General features: G+C 45.9%; 1 protein-coding gene across 1 annotated transcript in view; it reads left to right on the top strand.

Annotated features, from left to right (window-relative positions):
* WDR64 (WD repeat domain 64) overlaps positions 1-19,579 on the top strand; it is a 202,158-nt gene that overhangs the window by 121,122 nt on the left and 61,457 nt on the right. The window contains exons 16-20 of the mRNA XM_075350352.1: positions 1,197-1,327; positions 2,533-2,658; positions 11,401-11,437; positions 12,957-12,987; positions 13,346-13,461. Coding sequence (XP_075206467.1) covers positions 1,197-1,327; positions 2,533-2,658; positions 11,401-11,437; positions 12,957-12,987; positions 13,346-13,461 — 441 coding nt within the window. The remainder of the gene's footprint in view (positions 1-1,196; positions 1,328-2,532; positions 2,659-11,400; positions 11,438-12,956; positions 12,988-13,345; positions 13,462-19,579) is intronic.

The raw sequence follows: 19,579 nt of genomic DNA, 5'->3' as shown, positions 1-19,579 counted from the left end.
TAATGAAATAGAATAAAGGGACGGGGCGGGGGGGCCCTGGTGACCCTAGATAGAAAAAATGTCCCTACCTATCAACGGACGGTATGACACCTTAAGGTTATGGGTGCCAGCGTTCCACGTCGACTATCCCTTTCCCTCACCCTAAATAGGGAAGATAACCAAAAAGGGGAAGGGGGGGAGCATCCCAAAATAATTAGGGTATCACAAGATATAGAAAGGTATGTATATTTAAACTGTTTCAAATTAATGGGGTTAAATTAAGAACCCTTGGTATTAGTATCACGAGATATATAAAGGTATGTATACTTTTACAATTTCAAATTAATGCGGTTAGATTAATACCCCTTAATATATACTTACAATACCTGACCCATAAGATATGAAATACAACCAATGAATGCAGGATGGTATAAAAATCAAATTAATGGGGTTAGATTAATACCCCTTAGTATCAATATCATGAGATATAGAAAGTTATGTGTACTTTTACTATTTCAAATTAATGGGGTTAGAGTAATACCCCTTAGTATATACCTACAATACCTGACCCAAAAGATATAAAATACAACCAATGAATGCAGGATGGTATAAAAATCACAAGGTCCTGCACGGTTTTGCTCATGTGGTATACATTAATATGTCACACAATAATATGTCACACCAAACCACCATAATCCTGATACAATCCTGACAGGATTATTTGCAATCAGTAGAGAAATTGCTAGCACCCAATAAACTGTTATCCTAGGTATATGTGCCAATAGCCCTTGTCACAGATGGTATTAGACAATGGCATAGGATAACAAAGGAAGAAAAACAGATGATCAACTTCCCTGAAAAAGCAGGTCTTCAACCCTCCCTGAGGCATTATCTGATTTCAGATTACAGATAGTGAGCTTTCTATCAAACTAAAAAGGTTTGCACTGGGTGGAGAAACAACCTGAGGAGGTAGTTGCTCGGGAAGTGCTCTAGCCCACCCAGAGGACTTAATGTCTCAATTAAAAATTGAATTAAAATGCTGATTTCTTGAAAATGCAGCAACAGATGGAAGATATAAACTTGTCAATAGATTTACCTTTCAAAGGCCTGCATACTCATATATGCTGATTTGGGGCTTGATTTTACTGACAAATTCCCTTTAAATACTTTAAAACACAAAAACACAAGTAAACCATGTTATGTCATAATATTTTCAGACTAAATTTCATCAAAGAAGGATCATATGTTTGGATGCATTGAAGATGGAGGATAATGTTCTTATTGTAACTGGAAGTCTACATGGAGAAATAAACTTGTATAGCTTGGATTCATCAACTGTTCGATGTGTGTAAGTTCTATGACCCTTACAAATTTATATAAAAATGCTTTTTTCATTAAATAATAATGAATAATTCCAGTGTGAGTTTTCACAGTTTAATAAATCTCAGAGGGAAATATTGTATTTTCTGAATTGATCATTTGCTCCAATACCATATGTTTAAATTAGGGGAGGGGATCGCTGAATATATACAGTTGCATTGTCTAGCTTCTTCCACTCTTCCACTAGTAAAATGAAGGTTATAAGATGTAAAGGCCATAAATGATATTATTTCCTATGTTCTGAAGTCATCTGAAAGTGTACTTATACTTGTTACCATGCCTGATTCACTTTATTACATTCAGTTTTGATTTTATTGCTTTTCAATTGGTAACATTTTTATTTTACTGCTATGCCAACGAACATAAAAACCCATGTAAACACTTGTTTTTCTAAAATTTTGTATGTTTTTGTACAGCTTAATATTATATATTAAAATTCCTTTTTTCAAATCCAATCTTTTGCACAAATAGGTGCTGTAGGAAGGCAGTATGCAAAAATATACCCAGAATTGTTTTAGTTTTTACCAGAATTGCAGTTTTGTGCTGTCATTGTGGAGAAATGTAATATAAATGCATTAAATGAAATCTGTGAGTAGGATGAACCCTTCTGAGACATCTACTGTATATTGTCATGTAGGTCATAGGAAATTGAATTAAATGATACCTTAATATCTGCATTTACTTGTCTTTACCAGCAAAGTCCACGTTTTTCTTAATATGTAAATGAGCTGTTCCAGGCTTTTTGCCTAGAACATAGATCTCACCGGAGAACCTGACTCCAGGGCTTATTTTAAATGAAAGCAGGTGTTACCAGTATGAGACATGTAATGACTGACAGCCTGATTTCCTAATCTACCTGTTAATGCCCCTCACATTTAAAATAAGCTCTAGAGGCAGATTCTGTGCCTGGTCCATAGCTCTTAAAGGCTCATTTACATATTAAGAAAAACGTGCATTTCTCTGGCATAAGACATCAAATTGTAGACATCAAGGTGTCATTTTATTCAACTTTTTATGACCTGCATACCAATATGCATAGCTTAGGAGGATTTATCCTTCTGACAGATGCTTATTAACATGCATAGATTCTAACCCTATTGTTTAAATGGAATGTCTTGTGTATGATCTAGAGAAATTACAGTGCAAAGGTAATACAGTCTGTTTTCTTGTTAGCTGCAGCCAAAATTTTGAAGATGATGATGCTACATCCAATACATTTTCAGGCAATGCAAAGGCACAACAGATAAATTCTGTGTTGCTTCTCTTACCAGCAAATGTTAAAGATTCACAGATAACAAGGTAAGTTAAATTTACCAAAAGAGCATGGACTAAAAAAACTTTGGATACAGCAGCCGAACTTAACCCCGAACTTGACCATTTACTGGGCTGTAAAATAGCCATAATAAGCACTAGGGGGTTACAAATGGAAGTTAAATGGTAGAAAGAGTAGGATAGTGATATGACGCGCCCACGGGGTCAGGGGTTACTCGTCACTGAGCCGGTGTTGGTTTGGGTTGTCACAGCGGCCTGGCCCGGTTCCGTGACCCTGGCAGTGTCAATAAAGCAGGGGAATGGGGATTTTGGGAGTAGTTGTTCATGACGCCACCTGTGGTGTGCGGCAAATATTAGCCGCTGCTGCGAGACTTCTTCTTTGGGGCGGATGATAACGCAGCTCAGATGGTACAGCTCTCCAGAGGCAAAGCTCAGGCCCCAGGGAGGATGATGTTGGTAGTAGTCACCTATGTCAGAGAGGTGCGAGGTAGCGAGCGCCGGCAGTGATGGGACGACACAGAGGGTGCAGTTTAAGTTCTTTTACTCACTGAAAACATACCCCCGTATTTCCACCATGAAAAGCGCGCCAAAGAACAACAGGAGCCCGCGCTAGAAGAAGTTACCGCCCACGAAGAGGTGTGGCTAGTTACAGAAAGAGATCCCCTGCCGTGTACTGACCTGGGTGTGATGGAAGTAGCTCTGACCAGTGGCGTAACTACCGCGGTCGCGATCATGACCGGGCCCGGGAGGTTAGGGGCCCGGCGGCCGCCAGGCAGATCAGCAGCCAGCTCCTGTCAGAGTAAGAGGAGCTGCGCTGATTTGCCGCAGACCACGCGGCCGCTATTTGACCCGCTGCCGCCGCCAACACCGGGCCCCCAAGCCTGGTGTCATCGGCGGCATCGGGGCCCCCTGCCTGGTGTCAGTGGCTGCAGCGTCTCCCCCGTCACCGCGCACAGTAATGATGAAGCATAGCGTGGCCAGTGCCGCGCTATGCATCACCATTCTCCCCCTGTGCGGTGACGTCACTCCCGCGCGACTGCTGTGCTGAATTCACAGAGTGCAGGACGGGAGGACGCCGACCGCACCGCAGCACTGGGAGAACAAGCAGCGGGGAGGACGAGCAGTGGTGGAAGAGGAAAGTGGTGAGGACAGAGCAGCGGCTGGGGATCGAGGAGAGCGGTGAGGACAGCAGCGGTGGAAGGAAGAGAGAAGGTGAAGACTTGTTGTTTTTTTTTTTAATACAAATTAGTGAGTAAACGGCGGCCAGAGGCTTGGGAAGGCAGTTCTGGGGAAGCTGCATTATTATACATGGAAGCCTGAAGAGGCTGCTTTATACATGGAGGTCTGAGGAGGCTGCATTATATATAGAGGCCTGGAGAGGCTGGCTGCATTATTATACATGGAGGCCTGGAGAGGCTGGCTGCATTATTATATATGGAGGCTACCTTATACATGGACTATGGGGGTGCATTATAAAACATTGGGGACTATGTGGTGCAGTATAATATATGGAGAACTATGGGGTGAATTATAATATATGGAGAACTATGAGAAATTCATTATAATAATTGGAGGGCTACTTTATACATGGAGGATTATGGGGGTGCATTATAATACATGGAGGACTATGGAAGTGTATTCTAATATATGAAGGGTTATGTGGGACCCTTTATACTATTTGGAAGGCTATGTAGGGGCCATTATTGTATTTGGAGATCTATATACAAAGGGGGACAAAGATAGGGGATGGGAACGTTTTGTGCTGAGGGAAAAAGGCTCTTTCCCTCAGCACCCAGCTTTCCCATGCTCTGCTGTACATCTCTCAGCACCCAGCTTTCCCATGCTCTGCTATACATCTTCTCTCAGCACCCAGATTTCCCATGCTCTGCTATACATCATTTCTCAGCACCCAGCTTTCCCATGCTCTGATATGGGAAAGCTGGGTGCTGAAGGAAAGATGTATAGCAGAGCATGGGGAAGCAGTGTGCCGAGGACAAGATGGATATCAGAACATAGGAAAGCTGGGTGCTGATAGAGGGAATTCAGATCATGGGAAACCTGGGTGCTGTGGGTAAGAGCCAAGTGTCAGCATCATTATCCTGTACCCCGAGTGTCAGTGTCATTATCCCGTACCCCAAGTGTCGGTGTATGTGGAGGGGGGGCCCAGATCTGAACTTTGCACTGGGGCCCATCAAACTCTAGTTACGCCCCTGGCTCTGACCTTACCTGGAGGCGAAGTACAAGGCTGGTGGAAGAAGAAGGAGAAAGCGAAAGTCAGCTACTAAAGGAAAAACTGCAAGAAGAAGTCACAAGCCTGCTGCTGAGAGAAGATCGTGCAGAGAGGATGGCATTCACACGCAGCGATCCAGAGCTGGGCTCCGCTGCCTGGTGGGACTGGGAGCTGGACCAGTGGTGTGAGAGGCTGGAGGCGAAGGTGATGCAGCAGATCCGGGAAGGATGCGCAGAGCTCAGAGAGATGGCTGGAGTCGCCTGAGCCCACAAGAAGTGGAAGGAGAGGCAAGCGACGCGCAGAGCAGCGACTGCCCGGACACCGGAGATGCCGCCGAGGGGTGAGTCAGCTGATGCCCCTGCCTGCGCGAGTGCCCCAACCTCTGCTGCCATGCCCGCGGTCCCCGGAGAGACGCCCGGTGCAGCAATGCCGACCCAGGCCGCAGCCACGCCAGGTGCGGCCCGCCAAGCCCAGGCCGCCGCCATGCTAGGCCCGGCCCGCCAAGACTACGCCGCAGCAGCGACGCCCAGCCCGGCCCGTCTAGCTCAGGCCGCCACAGCGATGCCCTGCTCAGCCAGCCAAGATCCCGCCGCAGCAGCGACGCTCATCCACGCCGCAGGAGTGATGCTGACCCAGGCCGCCACCATGCTAGGCCCGGCCCGCCAAGACCAGGCCACCGCCATGCCAGGCTCGGCCCGCCAAGACCAGGCCGCCCCCATGCCAGGCTCGGCCCACCAAGACAAGGCTGCAAGGTCATCTACCCCGGCCTGTAAGGCCAAAGCAGACACCGCTCCCCAGTCCAAGGAATTGGACCTCCCGGCCCTACCGGGTGAGGACCCCGAATACCTGAGGCTTAAGGCTGATCTGGAGGCTCATTTCCCAAAGGAGATGGTGGACCGGTATCTGCTCCCTCCACATTCCCACAAGAAGGCTCCAGTAACTTCCACTATAAAAAGCCCACCGCCTTGGCCTGCTGATGAGGACCCATCCCCAGCGCTACAACGAGAGGAGTGCTCAAGAGCACTAAAGGGGAAGAGAGGCCCAGAGCCAGAGATGCTGCCATACTCCCGCTGGGATGAGGAGAGCCTGACACCCTCAGAAGAGGAACCTCTAGCCATCACCATGTCAAGTATGGATGTCACCTGGGAGCCTGCGGTGCAGAGGAGCCCCACAACCAGAGCCTAGCACCGCGCCCACGCAAGATCAACCACCAGACAGCATCAGTCAGACTGGTATGAAGAACCCAGACCGGTATGAAGTAACAGCCAGAGACTTGGAGGAGAAGCAATCTTTAAGGAGAGCTAAATCCCAGGTCAAAGGCCCTCTTTGCCGTGGAGTTGTAGAGGAGTTCAGCTTGAAGAGTGGATACTCATAGTCGCACCTGGTGTCAGAGAAGGAATCTTTGTCAGCCGGAGAGATGTGAGAGCCCACTTGCCAAGAGGACATCCAGGAAGAAACTTGCAGATGGGAGATCTGGTGGAATTCACTAAGCATCAAGGAGAACGTGGATGGTATGCATTAGATGTAACACCATGTCCCAAAAATCCATACTGTAGTCCAGCGGTTTCTACTCAGCCTACCCCAAAATCTACCGTGATAACAACAACAGCGCAAGAGAAAAAGTCAAAGGAAAGCATAGAACAAGAAAAAGAAACAGAAACAGAAGAAGAAGACAAAGACAGAGAACCCATTGACGAAACTACTACTGATGATGACGACAGAAATGTGGAGAATGACAGGTGCCACAACCCTACAGGCCAAAGCCCTGGTGAGGAGGAATCCATGTAAGGAAGTAAAGAAAAGTACAGCAGTTTGAAAAGTTTTCAACGTTAATGTTCAAGAAATGTGCCCGCATAGACTAATGTGAGAAACCCCTTTTTGCTCTTGAAAAATGGACCATAGGCTATGAACTGGCTATAGCCACAACCTCTCGCAGTGTGTATAGTTACCTTGAATGGTACCACCACCAGAGCCAGCCTGTTTAGAGGCCTGGCTCGCCTGTGACCAGGGAGCATGCCTGTTTATGGGGCCTGGCTCTCCACCACAAAGAGGGTACCTGGTCAGCACCAACTGTGGAGGCCACCTCTATATCCTGAAAGAAGAGGCTGAAGTTGTGGCTCCACCAGGCCAGGTATACCCTGAAACCACCAGACCACGAAAGCCACCTCTACATCCTGCCAGAAGTGGCTGAAGGCGCGGCTCGACGGGAGAGGAAGATTGGAGGAAAGGACTTTGGAAACAGATGGCCCAGACCTGGCTTCTAAAAGGACCGGTGACCTGCCTCCTGAGAGGGTTTTGGGTGGGTTAACGGACTTGTGGGTGAAGGGTGGTGATGTATGGTACCTGGTGGTTTTAAAATGTTTTACAATGTTTTACTGTTTTATGCATTTTAAAATGTTGTCTTGCAGCCCGAAGACGTGCTGGTGATAACGATGGGGGAATGTGGCGCCCTTGACCTGGTCAGGCACCACTGAGTACTGCACCCATGCTGGGGGCAGTACAATACAGGTAATCCAGAAGGCTGACCAAGGTGTGACTACACAGGCGCATAGTAATCAGGTCTCACACATTGACCTTTGAAGGGACTCCTGAGAGATTCCAGGAGGGGGCGTAACCTCCATGTCCACTCAAGGGGTGTGGTAGAGAGCCTGGTTGCTAGATGGCGTAGGCAAGAACAGGAGAGGAGGAGCAGTGAGCCAGTTTAGTGTGCAGCTCAGGGAGAACAGATGTGAGGAACAGACCCTGGAGCTGTTGCAGTCTAACAGCGTCCGCGCAGTGACGAACGACAGGGGAGATCGGTCACCTGGTAGTGCCACCTGAAATTCACTCAAGGCTAGAGAGAGCAAAGGGGTGGCAGAGTAAGGGGACTGCCAGGGAGGTACCAGGCCCGCAAGGGTAGCAGGTCCCAGTGCAGAGATAGATTCACCTTTCTTCTGCCAAACCTGCCTGAGGGGGCACTTCAGACCTCCAAGACAACACCACAGAGTCCGCAGCCACGTAGCAAAGAGAGGCCCCATAGTTCACAGGAGGCAAGCAGCCGGAGTGACCTGGTCCAGGCTACAAGCAAACGGGCCGAAACGAGGGGAGAACAGGCAGCAGCAACTTCCTTGGGTGACTCCCATAGGGACTTCAAGTCGGGGTCACCACAAAAACATAAAGGGCTAAGGAAGGCGAGTTGGTAGTCACCCTCATCAGCCAGCCAGAAGGATTCCTGGTTCCAGCCTGGTTCATCCCAGCTACGCCCGGGTTACTCACCTGCCATCAACTGTGAGTAAAAACCCTGAAAGACTGTTTGGACTGTGCCTGAGTCATTCTGCGACTTGTGGTGCCACACACTTACACAGGGCCCTGGGGCTTGCCTCACTCTTGGGAGGCCACTACAACTGACTGCACCCACCATCAGCCCCAGTCACCCCTTAACCTGCAGTGGCGGTCACCCTGACCGCAATACCGAGAGTGGCGTCATGAAAATCCTAAAGAGAAGGTTCCCTACCTGTGACCAGACTGTTCCATCCACGTGGAGTCCCTGAAGGTAATGCACCGACACAACACCTGTGGGGCTTCACGTATACGCTCTTATAGTCAGGAGTGTTCTCTTTCCCTCCTGTAAGTTTAAGCTCTTATGGTCAGTGGGGACCTCTCTCCTGTAGAGTGTAAGTGAGGCACCTCACGGGGCCGGGGTTTCTTTTACTTGTCACGGGGCCGGTGAAGAAGGGTGTCTTTAGGGGTTTTCACGACGGCCTGTCCCGGCTTCGTGGACCCGAGGTGTCCACGAAAGGGAGATGTGAAGGAAGGGGAGGTGGTGGGGGTAGTTGTCTCGTGACTCCACCTGTAGTATGCAGCTATGAGGGGAGCCACCGCTGCGGGATGTCGCTCTCCTCCGGGCGGATGGTAACGCAGCTCGGGTATTTCATCTCTCCACAGGTAGAGCTAGGCCCCAGGGATATTGGGGGTAGTAGTTGTATATGGTTTTTTAATGTCGGGGTGTAAGACTGAGGATGCCGGCAATAGCTGGACAACACAGGGCTGTAGTTTCCTTTACCTTTTACTTGCAGGTGTTATACAGGCCCAGGAGTCTGTTCTAGAAGTTGATGGTGGTCCGGTCAGCCTGTTAGCCATTAGGAATTTGACTTGCTGGGTGGATGGAGGCCCTCCTTATTGTGCTTCAGTGTATGGGTCTCTGCGGCTTGGATCCCTCCAGTGACCCTCTTCCTATGTGTCATTGTTTGTCCTTTCTGGCAGCGTGAATCTGTGATGGGCACCGACTGTTCAGCTGTGGTCCCAGGCTCTATTGTGCTGTTGCACCTTTGGGCTTTCTCTGGTCCAGGGGACGTAAAATTGCCTGCTCTGCAGGCTTCACTAGTGGGGTGTAAGCTTCCAACCAGTCTGAGGCCCCGGTGCCCTGCTCCTGCGCTAGGCCCTGAGAGTGCTCAATCACTAAGCTCTCATCAGCGACCGTGTGCACTGCTCTCCTGTACTGTTCTGCTGGTTTCACTTTCGGTCTGTCCTTATGTGTGTGTGCTAGCCCCTCCCCAGACCAAAATGCCTCAGGGGAGCTCTCCTTAAACCAGGTCTTGAGCTCCCCCTTCTGGCCTGAGTTAGGAAGTGTTGTGTGCAAACTTACCCAACATGAAGTTCTCCCCACTGCTTCCAAGCATAGTATTGCCCCCGGTGAAGAGAGCAATACCACTATGGCTCCCGTGACCACTGGGATGTCACATAAGCTCTTATGGTCAGCAGGGTCCTCTCTCTCTATCCTGTAGAGTGTAAGCTCTTATTATCAGTTGGAGTTTCTATCTTCTGTAGAGTGTATGCTCTTATGGTCAACGGGGTCCTCTCTCTTCTATAGAGTGTAAGCTCTTATGATCAGCAGGGTTCTATCTATCCTGTAGAGTGTAAGCTCTTATGGTCAGTGGGGACCTCTCTTTCTCACCTGTAAAATGTATGCTCTTAAGCGGGCTTTACACGCTACGATATCGTTAATGATTTATCGTCGGAGTCACGTCGTTAGTGACACACATCCGGTGTCATTAACAATATCACAGCATGTGACACTTATGTGCGACCTAAAACGATCGCAAAAGCGGCCAAAATCGTTTGCCGCAGAGAGGTCGTCCTAAAACAAAAAATCGTTCTCTTCTAATTAACGATGTTGTTCCTCGTTCCTGTGGCAGCATACATCGCTGTGTGTGACACCGCAGGAGCGAGGAACATCTCCCTACCTGCCTCCACCGCCAATGCGGAAGGAAAGAGGTGGGCGGGATGTTACGTCCCGCTCATCTCCGCCCCTCCGCTTCTATTGGACGCCTGCTGTGTGACGTCGCTGTGACGCCGCACTACCAGCCCCCTTAGAAAGGAGGCGGATCGCCGGCCAGAGCGACGTCGCAGGACAGGTAAGTCCTTGTGATGGGGGTGCGCGATTTTGTGCGCGACGGGCAGCGATATGCCCGTGTCGCACAAACGATGGAGGCGGGTACGCACACTAGCGATATCGGTACCGATATCGCAGCGTGTAAATCCCACTTTATTGTAAACAAGATTCTCTCACTCATGCCTCTTCAACTTTTTAATGTATGTGACGTTCCATAGCGTGCATCAGATGATCAGCCATACTGGAAAATGTTTCTTCTTTAACCAAAATATGATGTTAGTGTACACTTGCACACCAAGTTATATGTGGACTAATTTTGAGAACTTCTGTATGTTAGTGCTCTTAGCTTTAGTGTGTTAACAAATGCTTCTTTCATTTTTTTTAATATAATGTATAAAAATACAAGGGTAAACCCCCCTAGTCTGCTTAGAGACCGTAATTTTGCAGGTTTATGGTTATAGAGGTCTTTATAGACTCTGGATGGAACATCTTAGTTAAAGGTTCTTAATTGGCAAGATCAAACATCCAATACATACTGCTTTAACATTTCATAGATTTTTATTACAATGATTCTAAAGGCCACTTTACACACACAACGACATTGCACACCATGGCCTTGTTAGCGTTGTCGTTGCATGTGACACCTATGAGCGACCGCTAACAAGGCAAAAATACTCACCTTATTGTTGCTTGTTGACATGCTCTCCAGTTCCCAAATATCGTTGCTGCTACAGGTATGATGTTGTTTGTCGTTCCTGCGGCAGCACACATCGCTATGTGTGACACCGCAGGAACGAGGAACCTCACCTTACATGCGGCCGCCGGCAATGAGGAAGGAAGGAGGTGGGCGGGATGTTACGTCTCGCTCATCTCCACCCCTCCGCTTCTATTGAGCGGCCGCTTAGTGACGTCGCTGTGACGCCAAACGAACCGCCCCCTTAGAAAGGAGGCGGTTCGCCGGTCAGAGCGACGTCGCTAGGCAGGGAAGTATTGTGACGGGTCCGAGCGATGTTGTGCGCCACGGGCAGCGATTTGCCTGTGATGCACAACCGATGGGGACGGGTACGCACGCTAGCGAGATCGCAGCGTGTAAAGCGGCCTTAAGAAGTAAAACAGCAGATGTATAAATGACGTACATTCTCTTTGTTTCTTTATGCTTTATCTACAGTATAAAAACTCCAACCCAAAATGTATCAACATCGAAAGTAAGTAAGCAGTTACTATGTTAGTGAATTTGTATTATAAAAATGTTTAGCTTTCATATTTAACTTTGAGACCATAGTTCAAGAATTTCAGGCTTATGGCTCTCCAGATTTTCCAAAACTAAAACTTCCAGTATTCACCGACAGATACAAACTGCTTGTAGTCATAGTTTTTTTAACAACTGGAGAATGTATAGCTAGTTTTCATGGAGTCTGGCCTCTAGTGCCTGGCCAAGTGTGTACAGTAATAGTTTTCTAAAACAGGGTTTAACTCATAACATTAGAGTCAGCTCTCTCCAGTCCATTGATTTCTATATAGCAGTTAGTTGCTCACCTCTCTCCCCCTTCATCTCCTCTCCTTCTCATCTTCTGAAGAGATGCAGTTATAAATCCCCAGACAGCAGATTTCATTGCAGGTCTCCTAAAAGCTTTGCTTTAACTGTCTGGAGCTGTGTGCTTGTTCAAATGTCCTGTTATTTCTCTGAATAAATACAATGATAACAGTGTAGACTCCAGAACAAGCCACTGATAGCTGAATGTGTTACAGCAGAATTTGTACTGAGGTTTCTAGGTCTACTAATACTAAAGTTATACTATTCACCAGAGGAGAAGGAAAGGTACGACGTGTTAATGATCACGGTTTTTGAACGATTTTGCAATCGTTGATTGTCGCTCCTTAGTGTCACACGCTGCAATGTCGGCCCCGGATGTGCGTCACTAATGACGTGACCCCGACGATATATCGGTAGCGATGTTGCAACGTGTGACACCAAGGAGCGACGATCAACGATCGCAAAATCGTTCAAAAACGGTGATCGTTGACACGTCGCTCCTTTCCTTAATATCACTGCTGCCACAAGTACGATGTTGTTCGCTGTTCCTGCGGCATCACACATCGCTATGTGTGGCACCGCAGGAGCGATGAACATCTCCTTACCTGCGTCCACCAGCTATGTGGAAGGAGGTGGGCGGGATGTTACGTCCCGCTCATCTCCGCCCCTCCACTTCTATTGGCCGGCCGCTTAGTGACGCCGCAGTGACGTCGCTATGACGCCGAACGCACCTCCCCCTTGAGGGAGGAATTGTTTGGTGGTCACAGCGACGTCGCTGAGAAGGTATGTGCGGGTGACGCTGCTGTAGCGATAATGTTCGCTACGGCAGCGATCACCAAATATTGCACGAACGACGGGGGCGGGTGCTATCGCGCTCGACATCGCTAACAATCGCTAGCGATGTCGCAGCGTGTAAAGCACCCTTTAGTTTCATCTTTATTAGCATTTTGGCTAAATAGTAGATAATTTAGGCTAAAAAATTTGCCTAGGTAATTTTTGCACTGACAGATTTAACACTTCTCACATATCTAATTAAAAATGTCGCCAATAACTTTTTTGAAATGCTCCTTTATTACAGACATTAACTTTCTTTGCAGCTTTCTTTATTTCCCAGCACTATTGTATAGTGGGAATACTTTATATAGCACACATTTTATTGCTTATAACCCATGCTTATTATCTTTTTGTAGAAAGATGTGAAGAACTCAGAAATAAGATTGGGTCAGTAAATCTTTATTTTCATTATTAATTACTAATTATGAGTTTGTAATTACTCAGTACAACAATTTCTGGCTTTTCTTTTCTGCTTAAATACTATTTTTCTTAGTTTTGTTTCATATTTCTCCGGGACATATTATGCATTACGCTGTTACAGGCAAATTATTCACAAAGGAAAAATCTGAAGCATACCTTTTTACTCTTGACTGTGGACTAAGGTTTCTTTGGTCATTTGGAGGAAAAGGTTTCTTTAATATAGATAATATATCTATAAAATTGGCATAAATATTTGCATGCGATGAGCGGCATTAAATCGCTTAGTAATAAATAATGTATGCTCTAAATTGTAACCACTTATTAGCAGAACACATTGAAGAACCATGTGGCAATGATTCCCACCCAATAAAAGACAAGTCTGAGACTCCCCTCATAGTTTCAGGTCATGAGAATGGACACCTCTATTTGTGGAATGCCAAGGTAATAGAATTTTACTTCTCTAGTTATCTATATATTACTAGACAGTCTCTAAAAATATTTTTGGGAAAATGGAAAGGCCGGCACAAGTTGTTTTCTGTCTATCTATCAATCTATCTAACTATCCATCCATCCATCCATCCATCCATCCATTCATCTATCTATTTATTTATCCCTCTATCTATTCCTCTATCTATCCCTCTATCTATCCATCCATCTATCTATCTATCTATCTATCTATCTATCTATCTATCTATCTATCTATCTATCTATCTATCTATCTATCTATCTATCTATCCCTCTGTCTATCTGTCTATCTATCTATCTATCCATCTATCTATTTATCCCTCCATCTATCTATCTATCTATCTATCTATCCCTCTATCTATCTATCTATCTATCTATCTATCTATCTATCTATCTAAAGTATTGACAAAGTTGAAATTGTTCTAGAAAATTAAGTATTTCTCCTTAAACATGTTTACTTTTTGTGTTTATTGGAGCAACACACAAAAAAAAACTGAAAAAAAGGAAAATTTAACATAATTTTACATCAAACTCTCAAAATGGACCTTTACAAAATTCATAGAATCATAGAGTCATAGAATGGTAGAGTTGGAAGGGACCTTAAGGGCCATTGGGTCCACCCCCTGCGAGCGCAGGTTTTCCTAAATCATCCCAGTATATGTTTATCCAGTTTCCGCATGAAAATTTCCATTGATGGAGAGCTCACCACCTCCCGTGGTAGCCTGTTCCACTCCCTGACTGCCCTCACTGTCATAAAGTTTTTCCTAATGTTTAGGGCGCTTTTCCATCTGCGATTTTTCTTGTGCGAGTGCGATCCAATAAAAAATCGGATTGCACTCGCACCAGTGTTAATCAATGAGACGGTTTCATCTGTCCTGTTTTTTTCTCCACACGAATCGGGCTCTCGGTACAATCATAGCTTGCTGCGATTTGCACTGAGTCTCAGCTCACGTGTGTGTAAAATTGCACTGCACTCGCATGTTATGCGACTGCAGTGCGGTGCACGCAGAGACAGACAACGGAGGAGATGGGAGAAAGTGTTCCCTCCATCTTCTCCGCTCCTGTGATCGCATGACTCTCGGCTGAGACCCGCAGCACAGGGTCATTAGCATATCGCTTATGATGCTCCTGCATCGGAAGCGGTTTGCAAGTGGAAAAGAGCCCTTAATCTAAATCTCCTTCTTTTAAGTTTCATCCCATTGCTTCTTGTACTTCCTTGGGCTAATGAGAATAGGGTAGTTCCCTTTGCGCTGTGACTACAGTACTTTTCAGATATTTGCAGACCGCTATTAAGTCTTCTCTCAGCCTTCTCTTTTTCAAACAAAACATCCCTAATTCTTTTAGTTGTTCTTCATATGACATGGTTTGCAGACCTTCTACCATCTTGGGTGCTCTTCTCTTGACTTTTCCAATATATCAATGTCTTTCTTGAATTGGGGCGCGCAGAACGGTACACAGTATTCCAGGTTGGGTCTGAGCAGGGCAGAGTATAGGGGAATCATTACCTCTCTTGATCTAGATTATATGCTTGTCTTGATACATCCCAGCATTTTGTTACACTTTTTAGCTGCAGCTCCACATTGTTGGCTCATGTTGAATCTGGGATCCACTATTATGCCCAAGTCCTTTTCCCCGATGCTATCACCTAGTTCTATTCCTCCCATACTATATATACTTTTTATATTTATTTTACCCAGATGTAGGATTTTATCTACAAATTGTGGGTAAACAACTTTGTTTCAAACATGTGATGCTTGTTCAAACTCACCTGAGACAGGTGTGGGCAATATGAAAATCACACCTAAAACCAAATAAAATGGGGAGACGTTGACTCAATCTTTGCATTGTGTGTCTGTGTGCCACACTAAGTATGGAGAACAGAAAGAGAAGAGAACTATCTTAGGATTTTAGAACTAGAATTGTTGCAAAATATCAATAATTTCCAGGTTACAAGTCAATTAACAGAGATCTTGATGTTCCTTTGTTAATGGTGCGCAACATGATCACGACCTTTACAACCCATGGCACTGTAGTAAATCTAACCAAAAACCGAATTCAGATACCAAGGTAGAGTATGATCATCATAAACCGAAAATTTCTTTTACCTTAAAACCATACATTTTAATGACATATATGCCACAGACAGAGTACATACATACATAAATTTTGATAAGAAAATTATTATGAGAAGAAAGGTGGGAAAATTGTGTATATCCTCCTCTCACCGTTCCTCACATATGGGGGTCGGCGCCCTAATTGGTCATGACGCCCCCGTTCCTCGCCGACTGACGTCCTATGCTGACCCTTCACTCACTCACAAGTATATCCCGTGTACCTATATATCAGTGGGTAAGGTGCAACACCAAAAGTAAAGCCCACAAGAATAGTATGTACACACACAATGTGCAGAGAAAAGAACTATGTCCGTCACTATTCATCCGTCATAGACTATTAGGGATGGGCCAGACTAAGTCTTAAGTCGACTCTCAATAGGAATCTAATATTGACTTGTGCTGTTTTTTTGTCCAAGATTTACCCTACGCGTTTCGCCCTTTAGTTAGCAGAATAGGGGCTCATCAGGGGTCTATCAACATGGATCCTTGAAACTCACAGCTTCAAACCATTTCCATAGAAAAACACCGGGACCAATAGATAATATGGTACGTCCTCCAGGATCAGTATGACACCACTTGATGCACCTGGTAGATTGCTGCAGAATATAGAGCCTGCATTTAGGTCAGGTTCAGGCTCTCGTGCCACAACGTTAAATTCCATGCATCCATCACTAATTCTTGTGGGGTGTGCAACCCAGGGTTTCAGATCTTTAAATACCAGAGTCCATAAATTACTTTCAAGTCCTCTGAATCACATCAAGATTGTAGTCCCCAGGTAACGATATGTACTTCATCTGGGCGTCTGTTCAGTAACTGATAATCCATATCCCGTTTAAATAGGAGAAACCGCGCCAAAAGCAGGGTATAGAGTCACTTCCTGTCAGGCAGTGCAACCAAAGAAAGTTCACAGTTCCCTTTCACCAGCAGACAGTTCCGCTGTAGAAATGTTCCTATCCATTGCGCATGCGCGCCTCATACTGCGCGCATGCGCACCGAGAATACCTCCAATAGGTATGAGGTATTCTCAGTGTGCATGCGCGCAGTATGAGTCGCATGTGCGCAATGGATAGGAACATTTCTACAGCGGAACTGTCTGCTGGTGAAAAGGAACTGTGAACTCCTTTCTTTGGTTGTACTGCCTGACAGGAAGTGACTCTATACCCTGCTTTTGGCGCCATTTCTCCTATTTAAACGGGATATGGATTATCAGTTACTGAACAGACGCCCAGATGAAGTACATATCGTTACCTGGGGACTACCATCTTGATGTGATTCAGAGGACTTGAAAGTAATTTATGGACTCTGGTATTTAAGGATCTGAAACCCTGGGTTGCACACCCCACAAGAATTAGTGCTGGATGCATGGAATTTAACGTTGTGGCATGAGAGCCTGAACCTGACCTAAATGCAGGCTCTATATTCTGCAGCAATCTACCAGGTGCATCAAGTGGTGTCATACTGATCCTGGAGGACGTACCATATTATCTATTGGTCCCGGTGTTTTTCTATGAAAATGGTTTGAAGCTGTGAGTTTCAAGGATCCATGTTGAGAGACCCCTGATGAGCCCCTATTCTGCTAACTAAAGGGTGAAACGCGTAGGGTGAATCCTGGACAAAAAAACAGCACAAGTCAATATTAGGTTCCTATTGAGTGTCGACTTAAAACTTAGTCTGGCCCATCCCTAATAGTCTATGACGGATGAATAGTGACGGACATAGTTCTTTTCTCTGCACATTGTGTGTGTACATATTATTCTTGTGGGCTTTACTTTTGGTGTTGCACCTTACCCACTGATATATAGGTAAACGGGATATACTTGTGAGTGAGTGAAGGGTCAGCATAGGACGTCAGTCGGCGAGGAACGGGGGCGTCATGACCAATTAGGACGTCGACCCCCGTATGTGAGGAAGGGTGAGAGGAGGATATATACAATTTTCCCACCTTTCTTCTCATAATAATTTTTTTATCAAAATTTATGTATGTATGTACTCTGTCTGTAGCATATATGTCATTAAAATTTATGGTTTTAAGGTGAAAGAAATTTTTGGTTTACACTGTAGTAAATCTCCCTGGACGTGGATGGTAGAGAAAAATTGATGAAAGTTTGCAACGCAGGATAATCCGAATGGTGAATAAGCTGCTCCAATTAAGATTGAAAAAAATTAAAGCTGTCCAGCAGATTCACCATGCATGAGCGTCAACGCAAACTATCCATCGACATTTGAATGTAATGAGATGCTATGGCAGGAGACCCAGGAGGACCCAACTACTGACATAGGGACATAAAAACTATACACTGCAGTTTGCTAAAATGTACATGAGTAAGCCAAAATCTTTCTGGGAAAGCATCTTATGGACAGATGAGAGCAAGATAGACCTTTTTGGTAAAACACATCATTCTACTGTTTACCAAAAACAGAATAAGGCCTACAATGAAAAGAACACAGTACCTACAGTCAAATATGGTAGACGATTAAAGATCTTTTGGGGTTGTTTTGCTGCCTCCGGCACTGGGTGCCATGACTGTGTAAAAGGCATTATGAAATCTGAAGATGTCACAGGGTAATTACAAGAGCGACACGTCTCCCCTATTCCAGGGGTCAGAAGGTCACAGCGTATGGCTGAACGCATGCCTCCACTAGTTGGATATTCTTTGCTTTCAAATTAGATGAGCAGACTTTCCTTGTGCAAGCACCCAGAACAGTTTGCAAAAGAAGATTGGTCCAAATTCTACTTGAGCAGTATAAGAAAGTTGTTGATACTATAGGACGCAAGTGATTGCAGTTATTCAATCCAAATGGTGTGCAACCAAATATTACATTGAGTGTGCCAACAATTTTGTCTGGCCCAATTTTGGAGTTTTGTTTGAAATTGTAATATTTGCCTTTTTTTCAGTTTTTTTGTGTTGTTCCAATACACCCAAAGGAAATATGTATGACAAAAAGTGTAATTACAATAATTTTCTTGGAGAAATACTGCATTTTCTGGAACAATTTTAAGGGTGCCAAACATTTGACCATGACTCTATCTATCTATCTATCTATCTATCTATCTATCTATCTATCTATCTATCTATCTATCTATCTTTCTATCTTGACCTTGAAAGTACAGTATTACAAAATGATCTGGATAAGATGTTAGAATGGGTAAACACTTGGCATATGAGATTTAATGTTGATAAATGTGGAGTAATGCATCTAGGACAGTGTAAGTGTGATGCCCTGGACTAGCCAGGTAGTCACATACATACCAACCTACACCCCCCCACCCTAGACAGTTACAACAGTCAATCAAAAACCCTTGTTGCCTCCCTTCAAGGTCTGATGTCCACACCAGGTTGGGCGGAGCCAGGCGGTTGGCCCCACCCACCGAGGAGTTCACAGGCCTGGAGGCGGGAAATGTGTCAGATCAGTTTTGGAGGTGGAAGTAAGAGTAAACACTTCAGGTGTCTGGGTAGGAGCCCAGGCACTGACAGCAAGGTTGGCAGAGGGTGGTGGCTGTCTGCAGGAGTTGGTGGAACTCTGCGAAGCCCAAAGGACCGGGGTCGGGCGTTGGCCCACCGGTACCGAACCGGGGAGCAGAGTGAAGCTAAGCACACAGGCAGGACCATCGGACCCCGACCAGGCTTGGAGCCGCTGACAATAGTCAAATCCGAGTGTGACAGGAACCCCAGGGGTTCCCCAACAACCAAGTCACGACAGAAGGCAACAGTCCACACCGTGAGGATATACAGCCACCGCCACAGGCTAGAGATCCAAGGGCCAGCGCCTGCGGGCAAAATGGGCTCCTACGGCACCTATACGCCGGGGAGCGGACTACCGATGGGCAAACACAGGAGTCAGAACATTCTAAAGGTGCAGGGAAAGACAGCCACCATCAGCCGTCCGGGGAGAGCATAACAACAACACTTCAGCCGGCTGCGGGACCCGTCCATCTGGCCGTTTTGGTTTACCAGAAACTCTGTCAGTGATTGTCTGAG

Source organism: Anomaloglossus baeobatrachus, chromosome 1 (assembly GCF_048569485.1).
Source record: "Anomaloglossus baeobatrachus isolate aAnoBae1 chromosome 1, aAnoBae1.hap1, whole genome shotgun sequence".
NCBI lineage: Eukaryota > Metazoa > Chordata > Amphibia > Anura > Aromobatidae > Anomaloglossus > Anomaloglossus baeobatrachus.
The sequence above is the reverse complement of the archived record's forward strand: the minus strand, read 5'-3'. Positions and strand labels throughout refer to the sequence as shown.